General features: G+C 41.2%; 1 protein-coding gene across 2 annotated transcripts in view; it reads left to right on the top strand.

Annotated features, from left to right (window-relative positions):
• The first annotated feature begins 18078 nt into the window (after positions 1-18078).
• Positions 18079-25084, top strand: part of abcb4 (ATP-binding cassette, sub-family B (MDR/TAP), member 4) — a 122706-nt gene continuing 115700 nt past the window's right edge. Inside the window, exons 1-3 of one of the 2 annotated variants that reach the window (XM_063044134.1) lie at positions 18079-18284; positions 23593-23677; positions 24247-24298. In XM_063044134.1, the coding sequence (XP_062900204.1) occupies positions 23601-23677; positions 24247-24298 (129 nt within the window). In that variant the 5' untranslated portion in view covers positions 18079-18284; positions 23593-23600. Of the gene's footprint in view, positions 18457-23592; positions 23678-24246; positions 24299-25084 lie in introns of both variants that reach the window. The other variant, XM_063044133.1, reaches the window with a different exon arrangement.

Here is a 25084-nt window from a genome sequence, read left to right as displayed (position 1 = left end):
CAGAATAAACAGTTCAGCCAGTTGCCAAGTGAATTAACAAGGAACTTCGAGGTTGGGCAGGAAGTCCTAGAACGTGATTGCTAAGAAGACAAGTGGACACCTGGTAAGATAGATACAAGAACTGCACCACTGAAGTACACAGTGACTGTTGGAGATTATACATGGAGACATCACGTTGTCCAGATACTGGATGCTTGGCCAAAGAACACACCTAAGTTGATTGCATCCAACAAGACAGACAAATTACAGCCACCGCACTTACCTCTCAGTGATGATCATGTCACTAAAAGTAATGTCACACCTACAACAGCGAACATAGTCTATGACAAGACACCGGCCAAACCTGATGCCACTCCACAAGCCCAGAGGCACTATCCTGAAAGAAACAAGAGCACCACCCAAAAATCTGAATCTTTAGTATAATGAAATTACTTTTGGACTGTTATTATGCAAGCATGTTTATTTGAATATCAATTGTTGAAGGGAAATCAAATATTTTGTTACATATACAGTTTTGAAAGTTTTGTTACATGTATCATTTTACGTTACATTAATCTAAAGGGGGAGGAAGTGTAATGTATGGATCTACAGTATTTCTTTTAGAGCAATGATTCTTATAAGTACTTCTTATGGATTGATAACTTACCCATACATATTGATCTGTTGTCTACACATGCACATTGATTCTCTCTCTCTCTTCTGATGCAAAATCATCAGAATTCACTACATAGAGATCTCTGAAGGCAGAGTCATGAAATAAATTTAAAGCTGAGATAGATACAGTATATTTCTAACCGATGAGAGAATCCAGGTTTAAGGAGTGCAGGTTGAACAGGTTTTGAAATTCTTGTTTTTGTTTTTTATACTCATCTTCAGACCAGCGTCTGCTTTTATGTTGCATACAGTTGCATATTTGTAAGCAATCTTGGAACTGGTTGACCGCAGAAATCTTAAACATAATGATAAGCGCCCTTCTTCGCCTGTTCTCAGACATGTTTCTTTGTACACAGCACTAATCCAGCAATGAGCCCTCATCTATGATAGGAACAGCACTTAACTGAGAAGGCTGTTTGAGTCAATGACTTTGATGGGTAAGGAATCACAAGTAGGACAAAGGGTAAAGATAGCAAATCTCCTTTTCTACTGTTTATTTGTGAACAAGGTGAGATTTTTCAACAAAACAGTGCTTTCACTCTTACCATTATTGATGCCAGCTCTTTGTAAATTTTACATTTATTTAATTACTTGAATTAAACTTAAAATATGGATAGCATGATGGCTTAGCTATCAGTACTGCTGCCTCACAGCCGCAGTGACCTGACCTCGGGGTCTGTCTGTGTGGAGCACCTGTCACCCTGGTTGGTCCCATATCCCAATCATGCGCTCGTTGGTACATTAATTAGTCCAAGCGTAGAAGAACGATAGCATTATCAGGTGTACTTAATGAACATGTCAGAGTGAACAATTTACAGCAAAGTAAATTAGGGAGATAGGAGCAGAACTAGGCCAAGAACCCATCACCCTCTGCCTTAAGTACACCCAATGACCTGGCCTGTAGCAACGAATTCCACAGGTGCTCCACTGTCTGGCTAAAGGAGGGGTTCTTAACCTCTTTATGCCATGGACCAAACCAATACACATGGGGACCGTGGATCCCAGGTTGCGAGCACCTGGGCTAAAAAAATTCCTTCTCCTCTCCGTTCTGAATGGATGTCCCTCTATCCCCTCTATTCTGAGGCTGTGTTGTGCCCTCTGTTCCTAGACTCCCCCCACCGTACAAAATATCCTCTCCACATCCACTTTAACTCGGCCTTAATTTCAATGAGATCCCCCCTCAGAGCCATCAATCACTCCTCATACCCAGAATCATTCATGTGAACATCCTTTGAACCCTCTCCAATGTCAGCACATCCTTTCTTAAATAAGAGTCCCAAAACTGCTCACAATACTCCAAGTGAGGCCCCAGCAGAGCCTTATAAAGCCTCAGCATTACGTCCTTGTTTTTATATTCTAGTCCTCTCAAAAGGAATGCTAACATTACATTTGCCTTCATCACCTCTTTCGTCAACCTGCAAATTATGGAATCTGCATGAGGAGTCCCAAGACCCTTTGCACTTCTGATTTATGAATTTTCTCCCAATTTAGAAAATATTTTATGCTTTTATTCCTTCTTCCAAAGTGCATAACCATATTCCACTATATTCCATTTGCCATATCTTTGCCCATTTTCCTAATCTGCCCAGGTCTTTCTGCAGCCTCTCTGCTTCAGTTCTACTTATCCCTCCTCTTATCTTCATATTGTCCTCAAGAGTTGACCACAATGCCATCAATTCCATCATCCAAATAATTGACATACAATATTAAATGAAGCCATCCCAACACAGACCCATGTGGAACACCACTAGTCACTGGCAGCTAACCAAAAATGCTCTCTTTATTCCTATTCTTTGCATCCTGCCAATTAGCCAATGCTCTATGCATACCAATACCTCTCCCATAATACCATGTGCTCTTTTCTTATTAAGCAGCCTCATGTACGGCACCTTTTCAAAGGCCTTATGAAAATCCAAGTAAACAACATCGACTAATTCTCTTTTGTCTATCCTGCCGGTTATTTCCTCTAAGATTCTTAACGTATTTGTCAGGCAAGATTTTCCCTTCAGGAAACCATGCTGACTTTGGCCTATTTTATTATGTGCCTCCAAATACCCCAAAACCACATCCTTAACAATTGACTCCAACATCTTCCCAGCCACTGAGATCAGGCTAACCTGCTTATAATTTCCTTTCTTCTGCCTCCCTCCCTTTTTGAGGAGTGGTGACATTTGCAATTTTCCAGTCTTCCAGAACCATTCCAGAATCTAGTGATTGTTGAAAAATCATTACTAATGCCTCCACTATCCGATTGCTGAGGGTGCTGGGTCAGACTCAAAAGGATGAATGGCTCCCTTCTCTATTAAGAAAATCATACATAAAATTGCCAGTTGCAATGGTGGAATCTAAAGATGTATCAGGCTCAATTGTCGAGTAGTCTGGCGGCTAATCTACCTGACCTTCTGTAATATCGTCATAATAAATGCATTTTAAAAAGTTGAGGAGAAAGCAACACAGGCACATTTCCCTGCTTAATAGATGTCCTTTTAGATCCAGCAGTAGTGTTTCCTCATTGGAATTGTGCTTCAAGGCAATTTGGGTCTACTTTTTCTGGGATTTTAAAGAAATTACTTCCAACCATGTCTGTTTCTAATATGTCCAAGTGACAGTAAAGCTGGAAAAACTACAGGAGGTTTGATACCACATCTGAGTACACTATATATGATCATGTGAAATCTGTAGATTCTGTAACATGTGCAAAAATATCCTGTTGGTTCACTATCTAATTAAGAAACATTCCATTGTTATTTCCCAGCAAATGTGGTGTAAGTAGTCTTGGGAACCATGACACTGTGAATCTGAATCATCAGTTCAAAACCAAAGCTGGGAAGCCTGCATCAAGATTGACCAGTACAGACTGATCCAAACCAAGCAAAGAGATCATGAAAGGAAACAGGCTCATTGTTTGTGGTGTTTGTCCATATTGAGTGGTGAGTTTGACTGGGGCACTGAGAAGCTGTTTTGGGAACCATGGCCCTGTGAACCTGAATTTGGTTCAAAAACAAAGCTGGGAAGCCCGCATCAAGATTGACCAGTACAGGCGGATGTAAACCAAGCTAAACCAAGACCAAGACTGATCTAAACCAAGATCACGAAAAGGACAGAGATCCATCATCTGTGGCTATTGTCCATTTTGAGTGGTGAGGCAGACTGGGGTGCTGAGAAGCTATTACTGCTCCAATTAACTTCCTTCTTCACAGTTCCCATCACCAATGATGTAAACTCAGAATAAAAAGAGGAGAAGAGTAGAATGAAACCCAAAAGGCAGCCATTAACCCTGTGCTGTTCGAGTTGTTGGCCCTGGAGCCAGTATTTCATTAAATCAACCCCACAATCACTTCCATGTTCCATTGTTTTCAATTCTCCTTTTAAATACACATCTGTATACCTCAATAGCCACCTGAGTCATTGTGCAGTGCTGTAAAATCCTATTGTCAATCAGAAAGCTATATTCCTGCTCCTTACCCATTCTGCCTGCAGTCTTTTGTGCTGAGAGTTCAACTCTTTCCTTCTTAACTATATTAACTAACTTGGCCCCTGCATCTATCTCTAATAGTAAATTCCAGAGTATAACCATCCGCTGAGTGAATAAATTTCTTCACTTTCTGATCATAAATCTCTCGTCCTGTAATCTGAGTCAACCCCTTTTAGGAAGAATACTCTCCTATTCACTCTGTACAGATCTATCAGAATTTTTAAACATTTCAAATATTCCAAACTCTAAAGAATACAATACAACTCGATCCAATGTGTCCTTTGACAGCAGACCTGCCATCCCAGTAATTAGTCTGGTGAACCTTCCTTGCATTCCATCTGTGACAAATATGCCTTTTCTCAGGTGAGGAGACAATAACTGCCTAGTGTGGTCATACCCTCATCAAGGTCTTCTTGTTCCTGTAGAGAAATCTTCTTGTTTTGAACGGCAATGTAACATTTGTCTTCTTAAATGGTTGCCGCTGAAGTAATCTGGTTATTATAAATTCATTGTGTTGAGTAAAATTTTCAGTTTAATGACTTTACGTAGAGGAAAAAATGGTTAGAAGTCAAACATGCACAAAGGGACAGAGGTGATGAGGACAGAGGTGATGAGAACAGAGTAATGTCTGAGATAGAATAGAGACATTGAAGAACAATCATCCATTTTGTTAATAATACCTCTGATGCTTTCTGCCATTTTTTGTGATTTTCCATTTTCCTGGTACTCACTATCTCCTTTTCACAATATTCAAACAACCACCCTCAGCAGGATGGCGTGAACACCTTTAACTTTTCCCTCGAACAAGGCCCAACCTGTCCCCCCTTTTCCACTACTCTCATTTACATAACATAGAACAGTACAGCACAGGAATGGGCTATGATGTTTGTTCCAACCATGATGCTAATTTAAATTAATCCCATGTGCCTACTCTTGGCATGTATTCCTCAATTCACTGCCTGCTCATGTGTCTGTCTAGCTTCCTCTTTAATATTGCTGTTGGCTTGAAGCACAAGGTCCCTCTCTACATTGATGCTCCTAAGGATTCTGCAGCATGCTATTTACTCTTCTCTGTCATTCCTCTATCTATACTTAAAATTGATCTATATTATGCCGTCTTCTTTGACAACCTTCCTTACTACCCATAACTACACCATCATTTGTGTAGTCTGCACTCATTCTCACCACATGGTCTGCATTGAAAGGGTGGCACGGTAGTGTAGCAGTTAGCATAATGCTATCACAGCGCCAGTGGCCCAGGTTCAATTTCCACCACCGTCTCTAAGAATTTTGTACGTTCTCCTCGTGACTGCATGGGTTTCCTCCTAGTTCTCCAGTTTCCTCCCGCATCCCAAAGATGTATAGGTTGGTAGCTTTGGTCACATGGGTGTAATTGAGCAATGCGGGCTTGTTGGCCAGAAGGGCCTATTACCATGCTAAAATATAAAAATAATGAAAAAGAGAACTTGAACAACTTGCCCTTTAACTGTATTCCTTGATATCTAGTATGTGACACTGCGAACTTGCACAGTTTCAAACGATGGCCTATTATATAAGGTAGTCCCTGTTTCAGTCCTACTCAGAATCACCTTTTTATATAATATATTGATGACTGAACTGATATGGATTCCCTTTTCGTTCACCGTGGTTTCTTCTCCTCCATTGTTGACAGCTTTTGACAATTTCCCATTGTTCCCCCTCTCAACCAGTTCTGTCTCTTTGCAAAGCAATTGTAGGATTCCTCTTGTTTTCGCCAGCCTTCATGTTCAAGAGATCATCCAAGGTAATAATCTGCCTGCTTTAACATGATGTTACCACAAAGTGCATCTTGTCTTCCCCTTTCAGCATTCTGAAATTATAATCCCTCCACAAGTTCAGTCCTCCATCAAAAAAAAGAAAAAGAAGTTCTACACATTGATGCATAAAAGAGTAAGAATGGGGTAATATTAATGTTCAAGGGAACGCAGATATTCTTGTTTCTAAACAGTACTTCATCTCCATTGAGGCATGCTATAGCTCTCAAAGCTCAGCACTGAGCTCAATGATATTTAACGAGCAGCTCTTCCAAACTGCATTAGAACTGGCCAGTTCATCAAGTCAAGTTGTTTATTATCAGATCAAGTTCAAGTTTATTATCATTCAACCATACACATGCATACAGCTAAACGAACCATCGTTCCTCTGGGGTCACACACAGCACGTATAGTTACAATCCAGCACATACAGTAATAAAATAATATTAGCACAAGTCCCTGAAAGGCACTGCCTGAAGATGCACAAGCACATGTATGCATAGGTGTAATGCAAAACTTACTTAAAGCCACATCACTGGAAAATAGCTTCATATAACTAGCTTTCACAAGGTAAATATGAATTAGACATACTGTAAATTACACAGAATTTTTACAAGGAGGAGCATGATTAAAACAAAAAAAATGCAAGGTGATCATTCTATTGCTAGACTATAATGATTAGGCTTTTGCTGAATGGTTCAAGTACCAAATGGTTGGAAATAGCTTTTCTTGAACCTGGTAGTATGGGATTTCAAGCTTCTATGGTAGCTGTGAGAAGAAGACATGGCTTAGATAGTGTGGAAGTTTGCAATAGACATTGCCTTCTTGAGTCAGTGCCTCCTGTAGATAACTAACAATAGTGGGGAATGTCAGGAATTGTAGAGGGGGTTTAATCCAAATGCAGAACAGCACAGACAATTTAGCAGTGAGTGATAACTTAGTAATAAACCGTAAAATAATAAGGCACAAGGGGCCACAAAACGAGAGAGAACAAATACTTAACTCAACAAGGCAATAAGGTAACAGAAGGTTCAGAGCAACTGGTCGAGGCCCGCTGGTTCGTATGAGTAAACAAGGATTATGGATGAGAGGTGGGTTTAAATAGGCTGCAGGTGATGAAGTTGGAAATGAGTGGCAGGTGATTCCTGTTAGGTGGATGGAGACTGGGAGAAGCCTGCATGTGCAGGCTCGTTAGGGAGAAATGTGCCTATGGTACTGGGCAGAGTCCACTATTATCTGCATCTTATGTTCGTGTAAAGCTAACTCACTCCATTTTCTCTGCCTGGTTAAGTATTTCCAGCATTCTCTCTTACTTCTGATTTCTAGAAACAGCAACATCCTACACTTACAATAATTTCCTTTCCTTAGTTTTCATTTTACTTCTATCTCCTCCAGTCAGAACATTTGTGATTAATACGTTTCGTAATCCTCTCTCAGCCATCACCTAGAGTACATCTCATTCAGCATTTCTTTGTCTCCACTCTCCCTCAAGAACATTCTATTTAGTTGCTGTATCCCTCCCACTTTTTTATGCAAATAAAAAAGCCTAACTTTTTAATGCTAAACACAAGACATTTTGTAGGTTTCGCAGAACACTTGCGCTCTGTCCGCCAGAGAAAGCAGGATCTCCCAGTGGCCACACATTTTAATTTCACGTCCCATTCCCATTCTGATATGCCTATCCACGGCCTCCTCTACTGTAAAGATGAAGCCACACTCAGGTTGGAGGAACAACACCTTATATTCTGTCTGGGTAGCCTCCAACCTGATGGCATGAATATTGAATTCTCTAACTTCCATTAATGCCCCTCCTCCCCTTCACACCCCATCCCTTATTTATTTATTTAATATATTTTTAAAAATTTTTTAAATTTCCCCCCCCTTTTTTTCTCTCTCTTTTTTCTCCCTCTATCCCTCTCACTATAATTCCTTGCCTGCTCTCCACCCTCCGGGCTCCCCTCCCCACTTCTCTTTCTCCCCAGGCTTCTCATCCCATGATCCTCCCCCTTCTCCAGTCTCGTATCCCTTTTGCCAATCAACTTTCCAGCTCTTAGATCCATCCCTCCCCTCCTGTCTCCTATCATTTCGGATCTCCCCCTCCCCCTCCCACTTTCAAATCTCTTACTATCTCTTCTTTCAGTTAGTCCTGACGAAGGGTCCCGGCCCGAAACGTCGACTGTACCTCTTCCTAGAGATGCTGCCTGGCCTGCTGCGTTCATCAGCATTTTTTGTGTGTGTTACATTTTGCAGATGCTGGAAATCCAGAGTAACATATACAAAATGCTGCAGGAACTCAGCATATCAGGCAGCATCTATGAAATGAGTAAGCAGGCAATGTTTCAAGCTGAGACCTTTCATCAGAACTGGAAAGGAAAAGGGAAGATGCCAGAATAAGAAGGTGGAGAAAGGGAAAGGAGTCCAATCTAGAGAGTGATAGATAACACCTGGTGGGTGGGGGAGGGAGGATGAAGTAAGAAGTGGAGCAGTGTTAGGTGGAAAAGGCAAAGGGCTGAAGAAGAAGGAATCTGATAGGAGAGGAGGATATTGTCTACATGAGGAGGCAGGAGATATTGCCTACATGGATTTTAATAAAGCATTTGACAAGGTCCTGCATGGGAGGTTGGTCAAGAAGGTTCAATCATTCGGCATTCAAGATGAGGTAGTAAATTGGATAAGACATTGGCTTTGTGGGAGAAACCAGAGAGTGGTAGTCTAGAATACAAGGTGTGATGCTGAGGCTTTATAAGGCACTGGTGAGGCCTCACCTTGAGTATTGTGAACTGTTTTGGGCCTCTCATATTAGAAAAGATGTGCCGGCATTGGAGAGGGTCCAGAGGAGGTTCACAAGGATGATTGCAGAAATGAAAGGGTTATCTTACAAGGAACGTTTAATGGCTCTGGGTCTGCACTCGCTGGAATTCAGAAGGATGAGGGGGGATCTCATTGAAACCTTTCAAATCTTGAAAGGCCTAGAAAGAGTAGAAGTGGAAAAGATGTTTCCTATGGTTGCCTCGGACAAGAGGGTACAGCCTCAGGATAGAGGGACACCCTTTAAAAACAGAGATGCAGAAAAATTTATTTAGCCAGAGAGTGGTGAGTTTGTGGAATTTGTTGCCACATGCAGCTGTGGAGGCCAGGTTGTTGGGTGTATTTAAGGCAGAGATTGATAGGTTCTTGATTGGACATGGCATCAAAGGTTAGGGGAGAGAAGGCCGGGAACTGGGGTTGAGGAGGAGGAGAAGAAAAAAAGATCAGCCATGATTGAATGGTAGAGCAGACTCAATGGGTCAGACGGCCTAATTCTGCTCCTATGTCTTATGGTTTTATGGCAGTAGATGGTTGCCTCCCTGACTGGAGGCCTCTGACTAGTAGAGTGCCACAAGGATTGTGCTGGGTCTGTTGTTGTTTGTCATCTATATCAATGATCTGGATGATAATGTGGTGATCAGCAAATTTGCCGGTGACACCAAGATTGGGGATGAAGTGGACAGCAAGGACAGCTATCAGGGCTTACAGAGAGATCTGTATAAGCTGAAAAAATGGCAGATGGAATTTAATGCAGACAAGTGCGAGGTGTTTCACTTTCGTAGGACCAACCAGGGTAGGTCTTATACAGTGAATAGTAGGACACTGAGGAGTGTGATGGAACAAAAGGATCTTGGAATACAGGTCCAAAATTCATTGAAATTGGCACCACAGGCAGATAGGGTTTCAAAGAGGACTTCTGGCACATTGGCCTTCATAAATCAATGTATTGCGTACAGGAAATGGGATGTCATGTTGAAGTTGCATAAGACTTTGGTGAGGCCTAATTTGGAGTATTGTGTGCATTTCGGTCACTACCTATGGGAAAGACGTAAATAAGGTTGAAAGAATACAGAGAGAATTTATAAGGATTTTGCCAGATCTGGAGGACCTGAGCTATAAGGAAAGATTGAATGGGTTAGGACTTTATTCCTCAGAATGTATAATATTGAGAGGAGATTTGATAGAGGTATACAAAAGTAAGAGGAGTATACATGGGTTAAGTGCAAGCAGTCTTTTTCCACTGAGGTTGGGTGGGACTAAAACCAGAGGTCATGGGTTAAGACCATAAAACCATAAGACATAGGAACAGAATTGGGTCATTTGACCCATTGAGTCTGCTCCGCCATTCAATCATGGCTGATCCTTTTTTTCCCTCCTCAGCCCCACTCCCAGCCTTTTCCCTGTAACCTTTGAGCTGTGGCTAATCAAGAACCTATCAATTTCCACTTAAATACACCTAACGACCAGCCTCCACAGCCGCCTATGGTAAAATTTCTACAAACTCACCACCTTGTGGCTAAAGACATTTCTCCATATCTCTATTTTAAATAGACACCCCTCTATCTTGAGCGTGTGCCCTCTTGTCCTAGACTCCCCCACCATGGGAAACATCCTTTTCATATATTATCTAGGCCTTTCAACATTCAAACCATTTCAATGAGATTCCCCCCCCCCACCCATCCTTCTAAATTCTAGCCTCTGAACCTTCTCCATCGCTAGCACATCCTTTCTTAGACAAGGAGCACAAAACTGTTCACGTTACTCAAGGTGAGGCTTCACCAGTGCCTTATAAAGCCTTAGCATCATATCCCTGCTCTTATATTCTAGACCTCTTGAAATGAATGCTAACATTGCATTTGCTTTCCTCACTACTGACTCAACCTGCAAGTTAACCTTTAGATTGTTCTGCACAGGACCGCCATGTCCATTTGCATCTCAGATTTTTGGATTTTCTCCCCATTTAGAAAATAATTTGCACATTTATTTATACTACCAAAGTGTATGACCATGCGTTTTCCAACATTGTATTTTATTTGCTACTTTCTTGCCCATTCTCCTAATCTAAGTCCTTCTGCAGCCTTCCTGTTTCCTCAACACTACCTGCCCCTCTACCAATCTTCATATCATCTGCAAAATTGGCAACAAAGCCATCTATTCCATCATATAAATCATTGGTATACAACATAAAAAGCAGTCACAACATCCCTAGTCACTGGCAGCCAACCAGAAAAGGATATTTTTATTCCTACTCACTGCCTCCTACCAATCAGCCAATGCTCTCATCTTGTTAGTAACTTTCCTGTAATACCATGGGCTCTTAATTGGTAAGCAGCCTCATGTATGGCACCTTGTCAAAGGCCTTCTGAAAATCCAAATATACAACATCCACTGCATCCCCTTTATCTACCCTACTTGTAATCTCCTCAAAGAATTCCAAAAGGTTGTTCAGGCAAGATTTTCCCTTAAGGAAACCATGCTGGTTTTGTCCTATCTTGTCCTGTGTCACCAAGTACTCCATCACCTCATCTTTAACCATTGACTCCAACATCTTCCCAACCACTGAGGTCAGGCTAACTGTCTATAATTTTCTTTCTGCTGCCTCCCTCCTTTTTAAAGACAGGAGTGACATTTCCAGTATGCCGAAACCATGCCAGAATCCAATGATTCTTGAAAGATCATTACTAATGCTCCACAATCTCTACTGCTACCTCTTTCAGAATGCTAGGTTGCAGTGCATCTGGTTCAGTGGACTTATGCACCTTTAGGTCTTCCTGCCTTTTGCGCACCTTCTCCCTTGTAATACTAACTGCACTCGCTTCTCTTCCCTCACACCCTTCAACACCTGGCACACTGCTAGCATTTTCCTCAGTGAGGACTGGTACAAAATACTCATTCAGTTTATCTGCCATCTCCTTGTCCCCCATTATTATTTCTCCAGCCTCGTTTTCTAGTGGTCCTATATACACTCTCATCTCTCTTTAGTTTTTTGCATACTTGAAAAAGCTTTTTCTATTCACTTTGATATTGTTTGCTAGCCTGTTTTCATATTTCATCTTTTCCCTCCTAATGATTCTTTTAGTAGCTCTCTGTAGGGTTTTAAATGTTTCCCAATCCTTTATCTTCCCTTTAGTTTTTGCTTGGTTGTATGCCCTCTCTTTTGTTTTTATATTAGCTTTGACTTCCCTTGTCAGCCACAGTTGTATTATTTTGCCATTTGAGTATTTCTTTGTTTTTGGAATACCTGCACGTTCTCATTTTTCCCTCAAGCTCAAGCCATTGCTGCTCTGCTGTCATCCCTGTCAGCATCTCCTTCCAATTTGCTTTGGCCAACTCTTCTCTCATACCACTGTAATTTCCTTTACTCCACTGAACTATTACTACATCTGATTTTACTTTCTCTCTATCAAATTTCAAGCTGAACTCAAACACTTTGTGATCACTGTCTCCTATCGGTTCCTTTACCTTAAACTCCCCGGTTCATTACATAACACCCAATCCAGTAATGCTGATCCCCTCGTAAGCTCAATGACAAACTACCATCAAAAGCCATCACCTTGGCATTCAACAAATTCACTCTCTTGGGATCCATTTCCAACCAGATTTTCCCAATCTACCTGTATGTTAAAATCCCCCATGATTTTCATAACATTGACCTTTTGACACACCTTTTCTATTACCCTTTGTAATCCCAGCTGCAGTTTAGAGGCCTCTATATAACTGCCATCTGGGTCCCTTTACCCTTGCAGTTTCTTAACTCAACCCTCAAGGATTCAACATCTTCCAATCTTATGTCACGTCTTTCTAATGATTTGATGCCATTCTTTACCAGCAGAGCCACACCACCCCCTCTGCCTACCATCCTATCCTTTCGCTACAATACGTAACCTAGGACATTCAGCTCCCAACTACAACCATCCTTTAGTCCTATCATCTGCCTGCCCTTCATAATAGTCTAACTGCACACTATCTTTGTTCTTTTACCGTCCGTCCTATCCTGAGTCCTTTCACTCTGGATCCCATCCCCCTGCCAAATTAGTTTAAACCCTCCCCAACAGCTCTACCAAACTTGCCCATGAGAATATCGGCCCCACACATGTTCAGGAGCAACCCATTCCTTTTGTACAAGTCGTACCTCCTGCAGAAGAGATCCCAATGATCCAAAAACTTGAGAACCAGCTTCACAGCCACACATTTATCTGCCAGTTCATCCTGTTTCTACCCTCAATGGTGCATGGCACAGGTAGCAATCCAGAAATTACTATCCTGGAGGTCTTAGTTCTCAGCTTTCTGCCTACCTCTCCAAATTCTCTCTTCGGGACCTCTTTGCTTTTCCTTCCTATGTCATTGGTAGCAACATGTACTAAGACATCTGGCTGCTCGCCCTCCCTCTTCAAAATGCTGTGTACATGATCTGAGATGTCCCTGACTCTGGCACCTGGGAGGCAAAATACAATCCAGGTATCCCGTTCATGTGCAGAGAATCTCCTGTCTGTTCCTCTGACTATTGGGTCTCCTATCACTAATGCTCCCCTCTTCTCCCTCTTTCCCGTCTGCACTACGGACCCATGCTCAATGCCAGTGATCTGGTCTCTGTGGTATTCCCCTGGGAGTTCATCACCCACAACAGTATACTCATTATTGAGGGGAATGGCCACAGGGCTGCTCTGCGCTAACTGCCTATTCGCCTTTCGATTTCTTCTCCCGACAGTCAAAGGTGAAAGGTGTGAAAAGTTTAATGAAAACGCGAGCGGTAACTTCTTCATTCTGAGGGTTATGAGAGTGTTGAATGAGCTGCCATCATAAGTGGTGCATGCAAGCTCAATTTCAACATTTAAGAAAAGTTTGGATAGATACAGTACATGGATAGTAGAGGTATGAAGAGCCATGGCCCCAGGGCAGATCAATGGGAGTAGGTATTTTAGAAACATAGAAAATAGGTGCAGGAGTAGGCCATTCGGCCCTTCGAGCCTGCACCGCCATTTATTATGATCATGGCTGATCCTCCAACTCAGAACCCCACCCCAGCCTTCCCGCCATACCCCCTGACCCCCGTAGCCACAAGGGCCATATCTAACTCCCTCTTAAATATAGCCAATGAACTGGCCTCGACTGTTTCCTGTGGCAGAGAATTCCACAGATTCACCACTCTCTGTGTGAAGAAGTTTTTCCTAATCTCGGTCCTAAAAGGCTTCCCCTCTATCCTCAAACTGTGGCCCCTCGTTCTGGATTTCCCCAACATCGGGAACAATCTTCCTGCATCTAGCCTGTCCAATCCCTTTAGGATCTTATACGTTTCAATCAGATCCCCCCTCAATCTTCTAAATTCCAACGAGTACAAGCCCAGTTCATCCAGTCTTTCTTCATATGAAAGTCCTGCCATCCCAGGAATCAATCTGGTGAACCTTCTTTGTACTCCCTCTATGGCAAGGATGTCTTTCCTCAGATTAGGGGACCAAAACTGCACACAATACTCCAGGTGTGGTCTCACCAAGGCCTTGTACAACTGCAGTAGTACCTCCCTGCTCCTGTACTCGAATCCTCTCGCTATAAATGCCAGCATACCATTCGCCTTTTTCACCGCCTGCTGTACCTGCATGCCCACTTTCAATGACTGGTGTATAATGACACCCAGGTCTCGTTGCACCTCCCCTTTTCCTAATCGGCCACCATTCAGATAATAATCTGTTTTCCTAATTTTGCCACCAAAGTGGATAACTTCACATTTATCCACATTAAATTTCATCTGCCATGAATTTGCCCACTCACCTAACCTATCCAAGTCACCCTGCATCCTCTTAGCATCCTTCTCACAGCTAACACTGCTGCCCAGCTTCGTGTCATCCGCAAACTTGGAGATGCTGCATTTAATTCCCTCATCCAAGTCATTAATATATATTGTAAACAACTGGGGTCCCAGCACTGAGCCTTGCGGTACCCCACTAGCCACTGCCTGCCATTCTCAAAAGGTCCCGTTTATTCCCACTCTTTGCTTCCTGTCTGCCAACCAATTCTCTATCCACATCAATACCTTACCCCCAATACCGTGTGCTTTAAGTTTGCACACTAATCTCCTGTGTGGGACCTTGTCAAAAGCCTTTTGAAAATCCAAATATACCACACCCACTGGTTCTCCCCTATCCACTCTACTAGTTACATCCTCAAAAAATTCTATGAGATTCGTCAGACATGATTTTCCTTTCACAAATCCATGCTGACTTTGTCTGATGATTTCACCGCTTTCCAAACATGCAGTTATCACTTCTTTGATAACTGACTCTAGCAGTTTCCCCACCACCGATGTTAGGCTAACCGGTCTATAATTCCCTGGTTTCTCTCTCCTTCCTTTTTTAAAAAGTGGGGTTACATTAGCCACCCTCCAATCCTCAGGAATTAGTCCAGAATCTAAAGAGTTTTGAAAAATTATCACTAATGCATCCACTATTTCTTGGGCTACTTCCTTAAGCACTCTGGGATGCAGACAATCTGGCCCTGGGGATTTATCTGCCTTTAATCCCTTCAATTTACCTAACACCACTTCCCTACTAACATGTATTTCCCTCAGTTCCTCCATCTCACTGGACCCTCTGTCCCCTACTATTTCCGGAAGATTATTTATGTCCTCCTTAGTGAAGACAGAACCAAAGTAGTTATTCAATTGATCTGCCATGTCCTTGCTCCCCATAATCAATTCACCTGTTTCTGTCTGTAGGGGACCTACATTTGTCTTAACCAATCTTTTTCTTTTCACATACCTATAAAAGCTTTACAGTCAGTTTTTATGTGCCCTGCCAGTTTTCTCTCATAATCTTTTTCCCCTTCCTAATTAAGCCCTTTGTCCTCCTCTGCTGAACTCTGAATTTCTCCCAGTCCTCAGGTGAGCCACTTTTTCTGGCTAATTTGTATGCTTCTTCTTTGGAATTGATACTATCCCTAATTTCCCTTGTCAGCCACGGGTGCACTACCTTCCTTGATTTATTCTTTTGCCAAACTGGGATGAACAATTGTTGTAGTTCATCCATGCGATCTTTAAATGTTTGCCATTGCATATCCACCGTCAACCCTTTAAGTGTCATTTGCCAGTCTATCTTAGCTAATTCACGTCTCATACATTCAAAGTTACCCTTCTTTAAGATCAGAACCTTTGTTTCTGAATTAACTATGTCACTCTCCATCTTAATGAAGAATTCCACCATATTATGCTCACTCTTACCCAAGGGGCCTCTCACGACAAGATTGCTAATTAACCCTTCCTCATTGCACAAAACCCAGTCCAGAATAGCCTGCTCTCTAGTTGGTTCCTCGACATGTTGGTTCAAAAAACCATCCCGCATACATTCCAAGAAATCCTCTTCCTCAGCACCTTTACCAATTTGGTTCACCCAATCTACATGTAGATTGAAGTCACCCATTATAACTGCTGTTCCTTTATTGCACACATTTCTAATTTCCTGTTTAATACCATCTCCGACCTCACTACTACTGTTAGGTGGCCTGTACACAACTCCCACCAGCGTCCTCTGCCCCTTAGTGTTACGCAGCTCTACCCATATCGATTCCACATCTTCCCAGCTTATGTCCTTCCTTTCTATTGCGTTAATCTCTTCTTTAACCAACAACGCCACCCCACCTCCCCTTCCTTCATGTCTATCCCTCCTGAATTTTGAATATCCCTGAATGTTGAGCTCCCATCCCTGGTCACCCTGGAGCCATGTCTCTGTGATCCCAACTATATCATAATCATTAATAACAATCTGCACTTTCAATTCATCCACCTTATTACGAATGCTCCTTGCATTGACACATAAAGCCTTCAGGTGCTCTTTTACAACTCTCTTAGCCCTTATACAATTATGTTGAAAAGTGGCCCTTTTTAATGCTTGCCCTGGATTTGTCGGCCTGCCACTTTTACTTATCTCCTTAATACTTTTTGCTTCTACCCTCACTTTATACCCCTCTGTCTCTCTGCACTGGTTCCCATCCCTCTGTTGTGAACTAACCTCCTCACGCCTAACCTCTTTAATTTGATTCCCACCCCCAAACCATTCTAGTTTAAAGTCATTCTAGTTTTAAATGGTTTTCGCATGAACTAGATGTGCTGAAGGGCCTGTTTCTGTGCTGTACTTTTCAATAACTCTATGACTCTAGGAGGATGGACAATGAGGAGAAAAGGAGGAGATACGCTCAGGGGAGGTGATAGGCAGATGAGGAGAAGAGAAGAAGTACAAATGAAAGGAGCCAGAGCGTGTAATGGAAGAAGAGGGAAAGGGGAGGGAAAATTACCAGTGTTCATGCCATCAGGCTGGAGGCTACCCGGATGGAATATGATGTATTTTTAATGCTTCCAAGTTTTGATAAATCATCATTAACTTGAAAATGTTAAGTTTGTTTCTACCTCATCCATCATAACCCTTGAGTATGAAATATCCCACCAGCTGGGTAAATCCATACAGATAAATGCACCACTTTACTGTAAGCAGGAGATACTATCCCTTGGAGATCTTAACATTGACTCTACATCCCATAAATATCTTGTAGAATTAAGTCAATCATGGACAAGGAAACCTCCTGATTTCCATTTACTGCCCTCTCTCACTGAATAGTTAGTGCTGCTCTTCATGGTAAAATAGTTGGAAGAAGCTGCAGAAAGAGTGAAAGTGTACTCTGGGGGTGGGGGACTTCAATGCCCATCACTGAGAGGAATTGTTACAGACCAACCTGGCTGAACCTGCAAGGACAGAGCTGCTGACTTGAGTGTGTGGAGGGAATGAATGAACCACCATGAAGGAAACAATACTTGACATTTCTCCCCACCATTGTATCCATGATAGAATTTTTATTGAAGTTGCTGCAGGAAAGTTTTTGTGAAGACTGAAAAGATATATTAATGTGTTGTGTAGGACTTCAGAAATGTTAAGTGGGACTGTCTCAGAACTTAAATTTTAGTATTCTTTAAGTATCGTGGACATTTGTGGGAGTTCCCTCAGGAGAAGATCTGCTGTAATGATAGTAAGAATGCAGTTCATCACCGGTTTCCCAAGGGGGGGGGGAGGGAGATAAGCAATAAATGTAGATCAATGCCCAGATTGCCAAAACGAATGATAAATAAGGAAATTGTCCGAGCCGCTGACTATTTTAAAACACAGCGGCAAAAGGAGGATAACATACTGCGGAGCTAGAGGAGTTGTTTTGACCTGTGATATGCTCTCTGTGGAAGTCATCAGGTGACACTGTAACACACGGGACGACAACTTCGGTTTCATCATTCCTGATCTCAGGTGCTCTCTGTTCGCAAGCTCTCCTCGTGACTGCGTGACATTCCCTCAGGGATCCTCCCACATCAGAAAGACACGCAGGTTCGTCGTTTAATTGGCCACTGCAAATTTCTCCTATTGTGAGTGGAAGAATTTAGAGTTGATGGACGTGAAGGAAGAATGTTTAGTTTCTGTTTTCACTCCACCGTACTTGAAATAATACATCTTACGGAACCAGATGTTTGTCAAGCTCATTTGCAGTCAGATCACACACCTTATCTCTGGAGGCTGGGAGAAAGCATCGTACGTGAATTCAATTTCCTGTTGCATTATTTGTTCGAATAACTAAAGTGAGGCTTTGCACCGAAAATTTAAAAAAACGATTTGTAGTTCAGTCTCCCTTCTGAAAAGTCCATAGATCTTTCATCACCCGGCGAAAAACGCGACCCAGTTTAAAGTTTGCTCGGGGAACGTTGTAAGTTATATTTACTTTTATCTTCATTAATATTTAGTTTGTCTGGTATGATTAACTAATAGCAAACAAGTTCCTGTATTAGAAGTTCTGTTATTTATTAAGAAAACGTGGAAATAATGCCTAAATTTTAACGGGTTAGTTGGTTGCGTTAAACGTACACCAAATTCTAACCCCAGTCTGCTTGAATCGGATTAAGAGTTTTCGTACGGCGTAGCGTTAGATTCGAGAAAATAAAATATACGGCATATGATATATTAATGATAGTAATTATGTTTCGCATACACTTCAATCAGTGTCGATGTCAAAAGAAAATATTTAAAGATTCATATCAATCTTATCAGCGCAGCTGTTTACATGTTTTATGAACGAAGGTTGATTCCAGTGCTAGCGGTTTTCTCTTTTGGAGAAAGTGAGGATAAGGGCGATCTGATCGAGGTGTATAAGATTGAAAGACAGAGTGGACAGCCAGTGCCTTTTCCCCACGGTGGCAATGGGCAATACCTAAGGTCATCTCCTTAAGATGAGTGTTGGAATGTTTAGGGGAGATGTCAGAGAAAGGTTATTTACGCAGAGATTGGTGGGTGCTTGGAATGCACTGCCAGAGGTGGTGATATGTAAGAGTCTCGTCTCTTCGATAAGTATGTGGATGTAAGAAAAATGGAGTGTTATGGGCCGTGTAGGAGTCGAGGGTTGCTGGAATAGGATTGAAGAACATTCAATGGTCACTTTGTTAGTTATCTCTTGTACCTAATAAAGTGACCACTGAGAGTATAAACAGCTGCTGTAGCCCATCCATTTCAATGTGTTGTGCATTCAGACATGCTTTTCTCTACACCACTGTTGTAACATGTAATTATCTGAGTTATTTTCACCTTCCTGTCAGCTTGAACCAGTCTAGCAATTCTCCTCTGACCTCTCTCACTAACAAGGTGTGATTCCCAAACTTTTTTGGAATGTAGCCCACTTGGCTCCCAGACCACATCGGCAGCGCTGCCCTCTCCCTTTCAGGCCATAACATAAAACCTACAAAGAATTTTGATATGCAATGCACAATGAAGGAAAATAGAAACTCCAAATCCAGAGCAATGACAAATAATTGCAAACAATATTCAAATCTATTTAAAGCTACATATAAAATTATTTCATTGTAGTAAAACAATTTTCAGCAAAAACATATAGGGCACACATTAGTCCAACTATTCGGCAATTCATTGTTTTTTCACTGTTCAGTGAGATGGATGGGCTTGGTGCAGTGATATCTACTTCTCAACATCCGGATGAATGTCACTCAGGAGTCGTCTCAGATCCGCATTTTCAGTAATTTGCAGTCTTTTTCCATTATTTTGAAACGAGTTGAGTGACTGCTGTGAAACTATGCTCCACTAAATATGTTGGAAAAGGCATGAGGAATATCTTGACCTTTTTCCACAGTGCAGGATAGCGTTCAGAGATTTATTCCTGCAATTAAAAGTTTTGAATGATTTTTTTTGAACCTCGGCTTCAGCTTAGTCATTTTGTAGCAAGATCAGTTCTTCCATCCTTCCTGTTAATTCCTTATTACAAGTGTTCAGGATGGATTTGTTACCTGTTCTTGAATTTGGAGAGAGAGAGAGAAGATTCTGAAATATCTCTGGCATGTCTTAATGCAGTTCAGCAGATGGGCATAGTAAACTTGAAAATCCTCATCTGGTATTCTTCTCTTCTAACTCAGAGAAGCTTGGAATTTGGAAAAGGTCACAATGCCAATGTTGCTCTTAAATAAGGTTAACTTGGACAGAAGTGTGGAGACAACTGATTTTGATAAAAATTCACATCATTACTTTGCAATTGAAGACTGATTTAATTAAACATTGCAAATAATTCTGATTAATAAGCTATGTTGTGCTTAATATTCTTGAGTTGACTACTGAATGAAGCACTTGAGTCTTCAAAGAATTTTATCACAGCTTCAATAAGCACATTAAAAACATCTCAGACCATTTCCTTTTGAGAGCCATCATGTTTTGAAGCAGTTTTCATTTCTGAAAGTTTTCACAAAGTGACGGAAAATAAGCCAAGTCATTGATTGCTTTATCAGAGTTGTTAAGTTTTGTAACTTCAAAATATTAAACTAAGTCATATGAAGACACGGTCCAAAATATGGATATAACTTCAAATTTACTTTAAGTGAGATGCTCACGTATCATGTGATAGTATGATGATGTTGCAGTTAATGTAGTTTTACACTTAACCCATAATAATTATTTAAACAAACAAGAATGCAAATCAAACTTTTGTGTGTGTGTATATATATATATCTCCACTCAAATTATTGAAATATTAAATACACAAGAGTGCATTCTCTTCAAATGGACATAGAAAAGTACAGCACAGAAACAAACCCTTCAGCCCATCTAGTCCATGCCAAATCATTTAAACAGCCTCCTTCCATTGGTCTGCACTGGGACCATAGCCATCCATGTACCTATCCAATGTTCAAGGACCCTGGATGGTTTCATTGCCTCATTTATAAATAAAAAAGAAAGAAATAAATTCTTCACACAACAGACACATTGGCTGCTGTTAGTTGCTTAGTGCTGGTATAAATTCATATTTCAGATACTCCACATTACACTGTCTATGCTTTTTTTGTTTGGTCGGTCGGTCGGTTTCTGCCATTTTCGCTGTGGAATAACGACCACGGTCAATCCCCAGTTACTTAAGTCAAACCTCATGTGCTGCAATCAATAAAGTGGAAATTATGACATTGTAATGTGAAGGGTTAATTTACTTGCCAGTCGAAAGTCGCTTCAGCTGTACTGGTCATTGTTTGGTCCATTTTTCGAAGGACATAGCAGCTCTTTCCCATTGGTTTGGTTTCACATCACGGCACTGGCTTCTGGTTCCAGGCGGTTCAAGGCTATACGAATCACACAAGCAAGATGCTCTCTCTTTTGTTCAGGGCTCATCTTCACACTGAGGTTCAGAGCAGTGCTGAATAACCACTGGGAAATAGTGCTGCAGGTATACGGTAGTCCATGCGTGCACTGAGCTAAGTATTTGTTTGTTGAGTGTTTAGTTCTGTAGTTGTGTAACTTGGGGAGAAATAGCAAAGTACCTGTTGAGTTTGAAGTGTTACTGAATGTTTAGTGTTGTAGTTTTTGTAACTTGGGGTGGCTTAGATGAGTACTTGTTTGACTTGGCTGTTTGGTTGTGTGTTTTACTAATAGTCTGTAAATAAATGGTTGATGTACTTGTAATTAGTGTCTTCTATCCCACCTATTGAATCTGCAAATTTGCTTCCCCATAACAGACGTCATCATAGCTTAGGCAAAACCTGACGCTGTCTGAAGTACATGAAATTGTGCAACAATATCTATTTTTGGCCATGAGTAGGGGAATGTGTTCAAGAATATTCAAAACAGCAGGTTCTGAACTTAACCACATTGAATGCTATACCCCAATTCACAGGAACTGCGTCACTGTGTAATTGGTGTAGCAGAATCATACTAGCTAACACAGTGCTACAGCATTGAGTGGCAATAATGCACAGGTCAGGCCCAGAAAGAACACAATGTCTTCATTAGATTTCTCAGAATATGGCAAATACAGAAACGTCACATCGCTTTTAAACAACTTTGAGCAAATCTAATGGAACAGTGGGTTAGCAAGAGATGAGGTGATTATGTGATCATTGTAATCATTTAGGAGGCATTGAGGATAAAATGCTTATAATAAGTAATTCATTTTTTAAGTTAAGTCTGTAATCTCTCAGCTCCCCCACCCCCCCCCTTTGCTACCGAGCACCCTACCCTCTGTCCCATTATCTCTATCACCCCCTTCGAAACTCCCACCACCCCCAGGGACGGTGATATTGCTCACTTTGGGAATCACTGCTCTAGTGACCCTTGTGAATGAAAATCCCAGGAAAGCAGCAGCAGTTTCTGAGATATTCAAGCCACCCTGTCTGGCACCCACAATCATTCCACAGTCAAAGTTACTTGGATCACATATCTCGCCTATTCTGATATTTGGTCTGAACATCAACAGAACCTCTTGACCATGTTTGCATGCTTTTATACAATGAGTTGCTGACACGTTGGCTGATTAGCGATTTGCAGTAACAAGCAGGTGTGTCTAAAAGAAAAAGTGGCCAGCAGGAGTAGGTGTACTCTTCTATGGCAAAAACACCGAAGGGAAATAACTTACCACAGCTATGAACAAAAAGATGCCAATATAATTTTCAGGGCACCATCTGTTACTTTAAACCTTTAGACTGTCTGATACAAGGGACTGCAAATGCTGGAATCTGAAGCAAGAAACAAACTGCTGGAGGCAAAGGGATGATCAATGTTTCTGACTGAGATCTTGCACCAGGGCTGAGAGAGTAGAGTGAAGATGGCCACTTCACAGAAGTGAGAGGGAAAGGCGAAACAGGTTCTGTTAGGTTACGGGTAGGCCCAGATGAGATGGGGGATGATAAGCAGATGGAGCTAAATTGGCAGTGGGGGCAGAAAGAAGGGTAGGTAGAGACAGAAACTGGATAGTGATGTGGAACCACTTTAAGGAAAGGATGACGGCTGGTGGAACAGGTAGGCAGGGGACGGGAAGGGTAAGCCAAGGGAAAAGAAAGGTAGATGCTAGAGGAACTCAACAGGTCAGGCAGCATCTATGGAATGGAATAAAGAGGCAATGTTTCAGATCGAGACCCTCCAGCAGAATGGTGTTTGAGTGACAGTAGGTGGGGCAGTGTAATGAATCTAAATAGGATGGGATGAGGAATTGGAAAATGTGAGTAAAAGGAGAAAGAACATGAATGGATCAATGGGAGTGGGTGTGGTTTACCTGAAAGAGGCACATAAACCTTTGCCTTACTTTGAAGAGCTGTTTAGGTCAGAGCATGTGAGAGAGTCAACGTTTCAGGTCAAAGACCCTTTGTCATTTCTTTTACCTGAAATGCTGTTTCTCTTTCTCTTCCTACAGATGTGGCCTGCTCTGGTGACTGATTCCAGCGTTTTCTGTTTTTTTAAATTTCCAGCATCTGCAGCTTTTTGATTTCTCATTTGGAAAATGATTTTGGTTACTGGTTTGTAACTGTTTAAAAATCTTTGCAAGTCAAACATCTCTAATCCTGAAACAATTATGTTTCTACAACAGGTGAAGCGATGCCGGAAAAATACATAAAAGGGAATGCTGTGGAGGTGGCTGAGAATACCAATGATAAAACACAGGATGAAAAGTGGTAAGAAGCTCCACACGAAAGATGTTGTGACATAATTGAACACTGACAGTATTTCATAACTTGTGTCCTAGTTCTGAGATCTGCAGCTTTTCTCTACCATTTAGGTTGTGTGAAAAATTACAATATATTAATCAATTCATTCACTTTATATTGAAACACCTCAACCCCTAAAAGATGTACTGTGGCCATTGTAGATTGGATGAATTATCTTAGCCGGCATAGACCAGCTGAGCTGAAGGACCTGAATCTGTGTTGTAGGACTTCATGATTCTATCTTGAAACCAGGACTCAGCATCAAGCAGTCAATAGCTTTTCTTAGCTTGTGTATTAAATCCAACTGTATTGTTAGCACTGTACAAAATAATGGCAGTAATATACAATTTTAAAATTATCCAAAAATAATCAATTTTAAAGAAATGCTCATGCATTGTTTCTTATAAATATTTTTTGATATTGTGAAGTTAGCAGGTTATAACTGGTTTCAAGAACTTTTAAACTAATGAAATAATTACAGACAACTAAACAAAAAGTCTCATAAAATCTAATTATTATTCCTTGTAAACCTGCAGCAAAACGAAGAAGAAAGAAAAGAATCTTGAAGTAGTCAGCCCATTGACTTTGGTAAGGGTTAGTTTCTTCATTTCAAGAATACAGCTGCATTTCTAAATGTGAAGTATTTTAACATCCAATTTGAATATTACTGTGAAGAAATATTCTGAGATGCATGATTCATTATTTATGTGAAAAGGATGCATGCTGCACAATATTTAATCATGATTTGTAATTTCATTGTCATTAGGTGTAAGCGTGCACCTGCAAAAGCATCTCCCATGTTGGCAAAAGGTGCAGTTGATTGATGGTCACTTCTGCTTTACTGTCCTGGATACTGGTTAAAATAGGAAGGTGATTGGGGAAATAGAAATGAGAGTACTTAGCTTTCTATTAGCTCAGTAGTATTAAGTGTTATTTAGTAACTAGAAAGACACAATACACAGTACTGTGCAGAAATCTTAGGCACCCTAGCTATATAGGTGTGCCTAAGACTTTGGCACCGTGCTGTATTTGCAGTGTGATTGAACCATTATTGCCTGTCATTTTAATTTCTTGCCATATTGACAATACCATGGTAATAAAAGTAACTGAGGCAAATAAAAAAAAACACCTGCAAATTTTGATATAACACAGAAAATTCTGGAAAATATCAGGAGCCCAGGCAGCATTTGCATAAACATTTCAGGTCATTGAAAGTTCAACACAGTTGGTTGGGAAATGGAGACGAACTGCATTTTTCAGGTATCAGGGAAGAGAGGAGGTGAAGAGAGGAGGTGAAGAAAGTAGCCAGGAACTTTTGATTAGGTAGAAATTACTAAAGAAGCGATTCGACCAGATAAGAGGTTTAACAAATAT

This window comes from Mobula hypostoma, chromosome 3, assembly GCF_963921235.1.
Source record: "Mobula hypostoma chromosome 3, sMobHyp1.1, whole genome shotgun sequence".
NCBI lineage: Eukaryota > Metazoa > Chordata > Chondrichthyes > Myliobatiformes > Myliobatidae > Mobula > Mobula hypostoma.
Note: the sequence above shows the minus strand (reverse complement) of the source record. Positions and strands in the feature narration are given on the sequence as shown.